The following is a 12,782-nucleotide window of genomic DNA, read 5'->3' on the forward strand; positions in this document are numbered from 1 at the left end:
ACATAAAAACATTCACATAATGTGCAGGGAGGAACAGCAGATGCTGGATTAAACCAAAGACTGGCAGACAGAGTTTGAAGAATGGTCTCGGCCTGAAACATCACCTATTCACCTTTAAATCTCGACCGCCGGCCTGCGGCCTACAACAACTTAAAGCCGTGGTCTCAGGTGAGGAAGAGCCGATCCTGGACTGACTCTGGACTCTGGTCCTGTCCACGGGGGGGAAATGGAGGAGGACTGGCCAAATTTTGTGCCTTCCACCACAGTGATGAATGCTGTGGTGGATGTTTGTGTTACATTTTTATTGTGGTTGTGTGTTCTTTATTATTGTATCGCTGCTGACAACCCAAATTCCACCGATCCTGGTTGTGTGGCAATAAATTCTATCTTATCTTATCTTATCTTATTCCATCTCTCCAGGGATACTGCCTGACCCACTGAGTTACTCCAGCTTTTTGTGTCTGTCTCCTATAGAAAAGTGCGCAACAGGAACAGGCCCTTCGGCCCACAATGTCCATGCGAACACGGCACCAAGCTAAACAAATCTCAGGAGATACAAGGAACTGCAGATGCTGGAGTACAAAAAAGACACAAAGTGCTGGGGTGACTCAGCGGGTCAGGCAGCGTCTCTGGAGAACAGGGCTAGTGACGTCTCGGGTCGGGACCTGTCTTCAGACACAGACTAATTACTGCCATGTTTAATCAGTGTGGTATCTCTATCAATCATTGAACATTGTGGCATGTGAATATTACAATGTCGGCCTTAAACTGGGGTCAGTAGTTATTGATACTTAACACAATGTCAGTAGCGAAATGATACCAAGTTAATCGAATATCTGACCCATGTCCCTCACTTGCTTGTATATCCACGTGCCTATCTAAAAGCCTCTTGAATATCACCAGCACCTCCACCCTCCACCACTACCCCCGGCAGCACATTCCAAGCACCCACCACCCTCTGTGTAAATATCTTGGCCCACACATATGGAGGCCTGGATAGAGTGGATGTGGAGAGGATGTTTCCACTAGTGGGAGAGTCGAGGACCAGAGGTCATAGCCTCAGAATTAAAGGATGCTTCTTCAGGAAGGAGATGAGGAGGAATTTCTTTAATCAGAGGGTGGTGAATCTGTTGCAACAGAAGGATGTGGAGGCCAAGTCAATGGATATTTTTACGGCAGAGATGGATAGATTTTTGATTAGTATGGGTGTCAGTAGTTATGGGGAGAAGGCAGAAGAATGGGGTTAGGAGGGTGAGATAGATCAGCCATGATTGAATGGCGAAGTATAGACTTGATGGACCCGATGGCCTAATTCTGCTTCTATTACTTATGAACATAGCTTTTAAACTTTGCTCCTCTCACCTTAAAGCTTTGAGCTCTAGTCTTTGACATTTCCACCCTGGGAAAAAACTGAATGTATGTGTCAAATGTGATTTTCTCTCTCATAAATCCATATTTTCTTTGCCCATAGCAATTATTGCTTTTAAAATACTTTGTTATCACTTCCTTCCAAAATAGAATCATCATAAATACAGGGATCACATTTGTTACAATACAATAGACAATAGGTGCAGGAGTAGGCCATTCGGCCCTTCGATCCAGCCAGTTACCATCCACACTGTGGAAATTGAAGCATCCTCTCACCAAATAGAGAGAGGTCCTGACCTCCCATCTACCTGATTGGAGACCCTCGGAATATCTTTAATCGGACTTTACTGGACTTTATCTTGCACATAACGTTATACCCTTTATCCCGTGGCCCTTTAGCCTACTGAGTCCGCACTGATCAGCGATTCCTGCACAATAACACTACCCGACACGCAACAGGGACAATTTTACATTAATTTACATAAAGGTAGTTTAATTGGCTCGGTAAAATTGTAAATTGTCCCTCGTGTATGGGATAGTGTTAGTGTGCGGGGATCGTCGGTCAGTGCGGACTCGGTGGGCTGGAAGGTCTCTATCCGCACTGTATCACCAAACTAAACTAAACTAAACTAAACCTGTCCTGACCATGGATACTGTCTGTACGGAGTTTGCACATTTTTTCCCTGTGACCACGTGGGTTTTCTCGCGTAGCTCCAGTTTCCGAAAAGGTACAGGTTTGCAGGTTAATTGGCTTCTGCAATTTGTCCCTAGTGTGTAGGATGGAACCAGTGTATGGGGAGATAGCCGGTCGGCCAGGACTCTTTGGGCCGATGGCCCGTTTCCACGCTGTATCTTTAAACTAAACCAAACTAGACTGATCTTCCACCAGGAAGGTAGAAACAAATAAAATCCTGCCCCATTTCTTTACTCTGCAGCATGGTTTATCTCCTCTTCAGCGTTAAGGGAAGCAACATTAATCTTTTCATTTTTACATATGGAGAGAAGTTTTTACGATCTGTTTTTATGTTTCATGCTAGATTACTCTTGTCCACTTTCCCTCTCCCTGTCGATGCCTTGCACTTCCTCTGCTGAATTTCGAAGTGTTTCTAATCCTCAGGCTTGTGTGTTTGTTAACATGTAGTCAGTGTCTTGCTAAATAAGGCATAGATAGAGTGGATGTGGAAAGGATGTTCCCATGGGTGGAAGAGTCTGGGAACAGAGGTCATAGACTGTGAATTAAAGGGCCCTCTTTTAGAAAGGTGAAGAGGAACTTCTTTGATCAGAGGGTAGTTAATCTGTGGAACTACTTGCCACAGAGGGCTGTGGAGGCCTAGTCAGTGGATAGTTTGAATGCAGAGATAGACAAATTCTTGATGAGAACAAGTGTCAAGGGTTATGGGGAGAAGGCAGAAAAAGGGATTAGAAGGCAGAGATCAGCCATGAATGAATGGCGAAGGAGAGTCGATGGGCTGAATGGCCTGATTCTACTCCTATAACTTGTGAACGTGTAAATATGAAGTTAGCTACTGTCCTATAGCATAAGTGTGTATTGGTAGTTGGCATTGGGCTGGGTTTTCTCAGTTGAGCGCTTAGCCTATCGATAATGTTTTATTATTAATGTTTAATGTTTTATGTGTCATTCCTAACTGTCACTGTATGTCATGTTGTCACTTGCGGGCAGAGCACCAAGGCAAATTCCTTGTATGTGAATACGTGACCAATAAACGTACTCATTTATTCATTCCTGCTGTTATAGCACAAGTACTTTTGTGTTTTGGTAACAACATTTCCTTTGATCTAATACTGCCTTCATTTGCTGCTGTTCTCTGCAGCTGGACCATATTTCCCAATGGAGTTTACCACCTTAAATGATGGATAACCACTATTAAAACACAACGTACGTGCTATAACACCAGGATAAGCGCTCAACCAAGAAAACCAAACCCAAAGCCAAAGTAGTATCTAAACTGCTGGTACACATTTATGCTGCACAATAGGACAATATCTAACTCCATACGCAGTAATGAGCCAACTACATGTTAGTTCAGTTTATTTTATTGTCACGTATACCGAGGTACAGTGAAAAGCTTTTGTTGCGTGCTAACCAGTCCGCAGAAAGACAATACATGATTACAAACGATCCATAGATACATGGTAAGGGAATTACGTTTAGTGCAAGATAGGTCCAGCAAAGTCTGGAATTCTGTGGAATTCTCTGCCTCAGAGGGCGGTGGAGGCAGGTTCTCTGGATGCTTTCAAGAGAGAGCTAGATAGGGCTCTTAAAAATAGCGGAGTCAGGGGATATGGGGAGAAGGCAGGAACGGGGTACTGATTGGGGATGATCAGCCATGATCACATTGAATGGCGGTGCTGGCTCGAAGGGCCAAATGGCCTACTCCTGCACCTATTGTCTATTGTCAAAGTCTGGTCAAGGATAGTCTGAGGGGCATCAAAGAGGTAGATTGTAGTTCAGCACAGCTCTCTGGTTGTGGTAGGATGATTCAGTAAACAGTTAACAAACACACAAGCTAAATGTTAAACTAAGGAAGCCAATCCCAATGTCATGAGAATCTAATATGTCTTGACACAGTTAAACCATGGGACAACCTAGGGCGGCATGGTGGTGCAGCGGTAGAGTTGCTGCCTCACAGCGCCAGAGACCTGGGTTCGATCCTGACTGTAGGTGCTGTCTGTACAGAGTTTGTACATTCTCCCCGTTTGCTCCAGGATCTCCTGTTTCCTCCCACACTCCAAAGACGTACAGGTTTGTAGGTTAATTGGCTTCTGCAAAATTGTCCCGAGTGTGTGTAGTGTGCAGGGATCGTTGGTTGGCGCGTACCCGATGGGCCCATTTCCGTGCTTTATTTCTAACCTAAACTAAACTCTCTTCACATCTCAACTCTGCTGAAACAGGATTACTCCCAGAGCTACCATTTCAAATTGAAAAAGTGGAAGGAGCTCTGGATTTGTGACACAAACATCCTTTGCAATTCAGCGCCTCCATCAGCATGGACACCCGGCCCAGCAGTTTGAGTCCATTACTATTGACCAGTTCATTCAATACACATTTTGTCCAGGTGGAAATGCAAACACGTTCAAATCCATAGAATAATGACTGCAACAAAAGTAATCAGATTCATTATGAATAACCTTGTATTCTTGCCAGTAACGTCTTCACTAACTCCACAGACTTTGCAGTTGAAGACATTCATAAGTTCCAAAAGACCATTTGCAACATTTTACTTCTGATATCTATTCTCAACACCCTGATTATATTTAAGCTTGGCTGTTTCAATTACAGTTTTTACACCGAGTGGATTCATCAATGGTTGGATGCGGTAAAAATATGGACAGGTGTTCACTGTGTTGTAAGTCATGCTGGCAGATCTGAAAGTAAATTGCTTAACCGATGAATATGAAGTCACGTACTGGGCTTATATTCACTGCCTCTCGTTTCTCTATTTTATCCAAGCATATATATGCTGGGAGAGGGTGGGAGGGAGAGAACTGGAGAAAAGGTAAAGGCAGAAAAAAGAGAGAGAGAGAGAGAGGAGAGAAGAGGGGGAGAGAGGAGAGAGAGGGAGGGGGAGATGGAGGGAGATAAATAGAAAGAGGGAGAGGGGAGGAAGGAAAGAGAAAAGGCAAGAGAGAGAGGGAGAGGTGGAGGGAGAAAACAAGAAAGAGGGAGAGGGGAGGAAGGAAAGAGAAAAGACAAGAGAGAGAAGAGGATGAGAGAGGGAGGGAGAGACAGAGAGAGAGGAAGGGGGTGAGGGAGAGAGAGGGAGATGGAGAGAGTTAGAGAGAAAGAGGGGGAGGGGATAGAGGAGGAAGAGAGAGGGAAAGAGGAGGGAGAGACAGACAGACAGACAGACAGACAGACAGACAGACAGACAGACAGACAGACAGACAGACAGACAGACAGACAGACAGGGAAGTAGTGATAGGTAGTTCCTGGCTACTGAAAAGAACATCAGCCATGAGTAACCACGATGACTGTAAACTACCATGATAATGTCAATATTTATGAAGAGGTTTCAACCCATGTACTCCCGATGCTGGTAAAGAAAAGGGATCCGATTCGAGTTGTCATGCTCACACACAGTGCCACGGAGGTAACGCTCTTACCTTGAGCATAACAGCAGATCGGTCCACGACAGCCTTGGCTACGAGTTGGCAGGTGAGGTCAAAATACTCGGCAGCCTTGACGTCTGCGAGTGTGACGGTGGTCTTGAAGGTGGAGGTGTTGGCATTTGCCCACCTGCGCAGATCCTCCACCATCTGCAGATCAGTGGCGGTGAAGTGGTACGACTTGCTGGATGCCCGCGGTGTGGCGGGCACGCCCAGAGCTCCGTCAAACGTCAAGACCGAGAAACCAGGAGCACTGATGGCCTGGAGCTCACTGTTGAATTCTTGAATCTGTACAGGGATAACACAGAGTGTATTTAGTATCACTATGAAGACAGAGACAAACCTGCGGGGGTAACTCAGCCGGGACAGGCAGCATCTCTGGAGAGAAGGAATGGGTGACGTTTCGGGTCGAAACCCTTCTTCAGACTGATGTCAGCCAGCGCAATGGGAGACACATAAATAAGGACGGGTAAGGTGTGAAAACAAGTCAAAGTGAATGGAGATCAAGGAAAATGTACAATAGATCTGTTGGTTGGGAGAAGGTAACAGCAAAGCAGATACAAAATGTAGTTGGAGACAGTAAGACTGGTCGGAGAACTGGGAAGGGGGGAGGGATGAAGAGAGAGATAAGCTAGAGAAGTCAATGTTTCAGGTCGAGGCCCTTCCTCAGACTGCATGTTTGTGACTTTAAAGCCAGGTAGCATGGAAACAGGCTTTTCGTCCTCAGCTGCGTCCACATATTACCCAGCATAGAAACATAGAAAATAGGTGCAGGAGTAGGCCATTCGGCCCTTCGAGCCTGCACCGCCATTCAATATAATCATGGCTGATCATCCAAATCAGTATCCCATCCCTGCCTTCTCTCCATACCCCCTGATCCCTTTAGCCACAAGGGCCACATCTAACTCCCTCTTAAATATAGCCAATGAACTGGCCTCAACTACCTTCTGTGGCAGAGAGTTCCACAGATTCACCACTCTCTGTGTGAAAAATGATCTTCTCATCTCGGTCCTAAAAGACTTCCCTCTTATCCCTAAACTGTGACCTGTAAGCAAAGCATGCTTTGCCTGCATCTCCCCTCTTCCAGTTTTTCTCTTTCACTCCAACCCCACAATGTCGGAAGTCCATAGGTTCCAGGAGTAGGTTTAGGCCATTCTGCCCATGATTTAAAAAGCAGTTAGGACAGGTTTGGAGGGAAATGGTGGCAGGTGGGGTGGGACTAGTGTAGCTGGGACATGTTGGCCAGTGTGGACAAGCTGCGCCGAACAGCCTGTTTCCACGCTGTATCACTCCATGACTCTACATCTACTCTGCATTCAATTATGGCTGATCTATCTTGCTCCCTCAACCCCATTCTCCTGCCTTCTCCACGTAACCCCTGACACGCTTACTCATCAAGAAAGGGTCTTACTACACCCTTACTAATGAGGAAGGGTCTCGACCTGAAACATCGCCTATCGATATCCTCTAGACCTGCTGCCTGACCTGCTGTGTTACTCCAGCACTTTGTATCCATGTATTAACCAGCATCTGCAGTTCCTCGCTGCCATGCGTAGGAAATAAATACGTAAAACACCAGGGCTTCGTCACCTCAAGGACTTTACAGTGGAAGCCTCTAAGACTATCTCGAGCTAATGAGCAATGGAAAGTTAACACAAGGAGCATGAACCCAGAGGGCCAATTGGTATCCATAACTTCCATTTGCAGCGTTCTGACCTGGAAGCAATTTATTTCGTACCACAAACTGCACAGATTTCTGCAGTAATTAAAATCCACCAGACTTTATACAAATCCATTTCTAATGCTCAGGATTTCTGAAGCTTAAAATATTTTTAATGCCGACATATTCATATGCCGCATACATCAATGGTTTCATTACTCAAACGATCCGAAGCTTGGCTAACTGAGAGTCATTGACATGCACAAAGAGCCCTGTTAATTCTCCCAAGCTACCAATTCAGGCAGCACTAGATGCCCGGAAGAATATCTACCCTCGGAAAATTCAGGCGACACGGTGGCGCAGCGGTAGAGTCGCTGCCTTACAGCGCCGGTAACCCGGGTTCGATCCCGACTACGGGTACTGCCTGTACGGAGTTTGTACGTTCTCCCCGTGGGTTTTCTCCGAGATCTTCGATTTCCTCCCACACTCCAAAGACGTACAGGTTTGTAGGTCAATTGTAAATTGTCCCCAAGTGTGTGTAGGATAGCGTTAATGTGCGGGGATCGCTGGTCGGCGCGGACTCGGTGGGCCAAAGGGCCTGTTTCCGCTCTGTATCTCTAAACTAAACAAACATTTTTCCTCCACAAATGTATAATATTCTGTCAAAAAGAATCATCCCTTTCAGAATAAATTCAAGGCTTTATAAGTTCAATTATATTTTTTCCCCAAAGGGATTACTCACAATGAACACAGAGCAAGTTACCAAATAATTTAATAGACTTCATCAGTTCACATCACTGTGCTGACCTTATGATTAGGGTTTATTTTTTTAACTTAAAATCGCTCTGGTCAGGATTGGTGGCTAGAATGAGGGGATAGAATATAGAACATGGAGTAGAGAACGGTACTGCCCAGGATGGGGCCCATCTGCCCACGATGTTTGTGTTGATCATGATAACAAGTTAAACTCAATTCGTGGCGTAGCAGTACAGTTACTGCCTTACAGCGCCAAAGACCAGGGTTCGATCCTGACTATGGGGGCTGTCTGTACGGAGTTTGTTTGTTCTCCCAGAGACCGTGTGGGTTTTCTCCAGGTGCTCCGGTTTCCTCCCACACTCCAAAGACGTACAGCTATATGTAGGCCAATTGGCTTGATAAAAATTGTGTGTGTGTGTGTATTGCGGGGATCGCTGATTGGCCTGGACATGGTGAGCCGAAGGGCCTGTTTCTAAACTGATCCACTTCAAGCTCGGCGATCGCGTCGCTGAACACCTCCGCTCAATCAGTCGTAACCTACTTGATCTCCCGTTGCTCAGCACTTCAACTCCCCCTCCCATTCCCAATCTGACCTTTCTGTTCTGGGCCTCCTCCATTGTCAGAGTGAGGCCCAGCGCAAATCAGGTCCTGATTGTCTACCCTAGCTATGCCTGTCATCGTTTTTTATCCTTCCTTCAAGTCTACCAGAACCTCCGACATTTCAGTGATAACAATCGAAGTTTATCCGACCTCTCCCTGAAGCTAAAACCCTCGAATCCAGGCAGGGATAATAATAATTCGGGCCGAAACCCTTCTTCCAGTCTGAAGAAGGGTTTCGGCCCGAAACGTCGCCTATTTCCTTCGCTCCATAGATGCTGCTGCACCCGCTGAGTTTCCCCAGCAATTTTGTGTACCAGGGATAATAAGCCTTGGATAGAGTGGATATGGAGTGGATGTTACCACTCGTGCGAGAGTCTTGGACCAGAGGTTATAGTCTCAGAATTAATAGATGTTCCTTTAGGAAGATGAGAAGGAGTTTCTTTAGTCAGAGGGTGGTGAATCTGTGGGATTCATTGCCACAGAAGGCTGTGGAGACCAAGACAATAGATATTTTCACGGCAGAGATAGATAGATTGTCGATTAGTACGGGTGTCAGGGGTTATGGGGATAAGGCAGGAGAGAGAGATAGATCAGCCATGATTGAATGGCTGAGTAGACATGATGGGCTGAATATCCTAATTCTGCTCCAATCACTTGTGAACTTGTGAATTATTGCCGCGATCGTTCAGCATTAGATGAGGGTACATCGTTCTGACTGAGCAGCCATGAGATTTTCATTTTAGAACCGTTTTTGAAATTTTTGTTTGCAGAATTATGCAGCCCTCGAGAATTGGACCATTAAGCACTTTAATCTGAAATATCACTTCAGATCTGTCGAATATCAAATCCCGGATAATGTTTACGACTTTTTTGACCACTGTTAGATAGAGATGATAAATTTGAATTGTGAGCATAAGAGGAATGAAAATACTCTGATGTTATTTTCCAAATTATGTACAGTACTTACAACATGTAATAACTCCATATTGATTTTAGACTTTAGAGATACAGCGTGAAAACAGGCCCTTCGGAGAATAAAGAATCATTAAATCCTAGTCAGAGCCTCAACTGAATGTCACCTATGAAGTTTCTCTCCAGCTGTTAAGAGGCAACTGAACCATCCTACCCACAACTGCAGAGCAGTCCTGAGCTACTATCTATCACTTTGATCAGACTTTACTGGACTTCATCTTGCACTAAATGTATTGACGTTAGTCAGTTACGGTTTAGTTTATTGTCACGTTTACTGAGGTACAGTGAAAAGCCTTTGTTTCCCACTATCCAGTCAGCAGAAAGACAATACATGATTACAATCGAGCCATTTGCAGTGCATAGATACATGACAAGGGAATAACATTTAGTACAAGGTAAAGCCAGCAAAGTCTGATCAAGGATAGTCCGAAGGTCACCAAAGAGGTAGATAGTAGAAACATAGAAAATAGGTGCAGGAGTAGGCCATTCGGCCCTTCGAGCCTGCACCGCCATTCAATATGATCATGGCTGATCATCCAACTCAGTATCCCATACCTACCTTCTCTCCATACCCCTGATCACTTTAGCCACAAGGGCCACATCTAACTCCCTCTTAAATATAGCCAATGAACTGGCCTCAACTACCTTCTGTGGCAGAGAATTCCACAGATTCACCACTCTCTGTGTAAAAAATGATTTTCTCATCTCGGTCCTAAAAGACTTCCCTCTTATCCTTAAACTGTGACCCCTTATTCTGGACTTCCCCCATCATCGGGAATAATCTTCCCGCATCTAGCCTATCCAACCCCTTAAGAATTTTGTAAGTTTCTATAAGATCCCCCCTCAATCTTCTAAATTCTAGCGAGTACAAGCCGAGTCTATCCAGTCTTTTTTCATATGAAAGTCCTGCCATCCCAAGAATCAGTCTGGTGAACCTTCTCTGTACTCCCTCTATGGCAAGAATGACAAGGGAATAACATTTAGTGCAAGGTAAAGCCAGCAAAGTCCGATCAAGGGTAGTCCGAAGGTCACCAAAGAAGTAGATAGTAGTTCAGCACTGCTCTCTGGTTGTGGTAGGATGATTCAGTTGCCTGATAACAGCTGGGAAGAAACTGTCCCTGAATCTGGAGGTGTGTGTTTTTACACTTCTACACCTTTTGCCTGATGGGAGAGGGGAGAAGAGGGAGTGGCCAGGGTGCGACTGGTCCTTGATTATGCTGCTGGCCTTGCCGAGGCAGCGTGCGGCATATAAATGGAGTCAATAGAAGGGAGGTCGGTTTGTGTGATGGTCTGGGCTGCGTCCACAATTCGCTGCAATTTCTCGTGGTCTTGGACGGAGCTGTTTCCAAACCAAGCGGTGATGCATCTCGATAAAATGCTTTCTATGGCGCATCTTCCCGTTAATCCCTAAATCCTGAATCTATACACGGTGAAGGCTCGATGGTAATCACGTATTGTCTTTCCGCTGACTGGTTATGGCCCTGTCCCACAGTACGAGTTCATTCCAAGAGCTCCCCCGAGTTAAAAAAAAAATCAAACTCGTGGTAAGCACGGAGAATGAACGTAGCGGGTACGTTGGAGCTCGTGGATGTCTCTTAGCGGCTTGTAACGCTAACGGCAGGTACTCGGGAAGACTCGCTAACGGCAGGTAAGCTCGGGAAGATTCGTGAAGATTTTTCAACACGTTGAAAAAATGTCCACGAGAGCCCCGAGTACCGACGAGCGGCCATTACCGTAAATCTCCGAGTTCGAATCAGGGCAAACTCGGGAGAGCTCTTGGAATGAACTCGTAGCGTAGGACAGGGCCATTAAAAAAAAAGCTTTTCACTGTACCTCGGTACATGTGACAATAAACTAAACTCAAACTCCAAGTCTAAACACCACAGAGTGCAGACTTCGACCCATAGGTGGCACTAGTGTGCATTGTTCAAAGCCGGGTTTGGCACGTCATCTTCCATTGTTTTTCATTTTTAATTCCCACTCAGAAGACAAATTAGATTCACTTCATTACACCTTTTATGCGAGTGGATTATAGAGCAGTCCCGACGGAGGGCTAATTGGAAGAACTTTAGTTACTGCAGTGATTTTCACCCTCCAACTGAGACCATTTAATTTGTCCTGCATTATGGTGCCACAGGGGAGCGTATTGTCAAGTTGCTTCACGAGAGGACTAGCCTCTGCTGAAGAATGAAGGTCATCTCCTTCTCCCCTTCATGCTCCAGTGTCCTGTACGCAGATGGGGTACGTTTACAGGCGCAGTGCAAATCCCTGTGCTCGGTGTAGAAAACAAACTCTGCTCAGACGCCCTGCGATGTTGATGTTTAAGAAAGAACTGCAAATCGAAGGAAGACAAAAATGCTGGAGAAACTCAGCGGGTGAGGCAGCATCTATGGAGCGAAGGAATAGGTGACGTTTTGGGTCGAGACCCTTCTTCAGATGTTGGTGGTTTAGTGTCGTTTCAAGATGCAGCGGGGAGACAGGCCCTTCGGCCCACCTATTCCGTGCCTACCAGCGGTCCCAGCACATTAACACTGTCCGACACACACTAGGGACAATTTACATCTATACCGAAGCCAATTAACTGACAAAAAAAACTGTACGTCTCTGGAGTGTGGGAGGAAACCGAAGATCTCGGAGAAAACCCGCGCAGGTCACGGGGAGAGCGTACAAACTCGCGCAACAGACAGCACCCGTAGTCAGGATCGAACCCGGGTCTCTGGCGCTGTGAGGCAGCAACTTTACCGCTGCGCCACCCGTGCCGCCCGTGGTATCAAGAGCAACATTGTAACAAATAGTGCTGCCAAAAATTGCTCTTTTTCCAAACAGGCCCTTCGACCATCTGAGTCCATGCTGACCATTGTTCAACTGTTCAAACTAGTTCTATGTTATCCCACTCCCTGCACACTGGAGGCAATTTACACAGAGGCCAGTTAACCTGCAAAACCCACACGTCTTTCAGATGTAGGAGGAAACCGGAGCACCTGGAGAAAGCACATGTGATCAAAAGGAGAATGTGCAAACTCCACAAAGACACCAGCAGAGGTCAGGATCGAACCTGGGTCTCTGGTGCCATGAAGCATTTTGTTCTAAAATCTATGGTTCAGTCACAGATAAAGGTGCTCCTACCCAGCACCTTTTACTACTTTTGGGGGAAGTTGGTTAGTTTTAGTTTAATTTAGTTTAGAGATACAGCCCTTTGGCCCACTGAGTACTATCCTTCACACGAGGGATAATTCACAATTTTGGCTGAAGCCAATTAACCTACAAATCTGGATGTCTTTGGAGTGTGGGAGGAAAC

The 12,782-nt window shown here is 45.7% G+C and overlaps 1 protein-coding gene across 3 annotated transcripts in view; it reads right to left on the bottom strand.

Moving 5' to 3' along the window:
* The window catches only part of pot1 (protection of telomeres 1), a 127,417-nt gene that overhangs the window by 32,939 nt on the left and 81,696 nt on the right, over positions 1–12,782 (bottom strand). For all 3 annotated transcript variants that reach the window (XM_033037642.1, XM_033037644.1, XM_033037643.1), the window contains exon 9: positions 5,494–5,784. In XM_033037642.1, coding sequence (XP_032893533.1) covers positions 5,494–5,784 — 291 coding nt within the window. The remainder of the gene's footprint in view (positions 1–5,493; positions 5,785–12,782) is intronic.

Source organism: Amblyraja radiata, chromosome 19 (assembly GCF_010909765.2).
Source record: "Amblyraja radiata isolate CabotCenter1 chromosome 19, sAmbRad1.1.pri, whole genome shotgun sequence".
NCBI lineage: Eukaryota > Metazoa > Chordata > Chondrichthyes > Rajiformes > Rajidae > Amblyraja > Amblyraja radiata.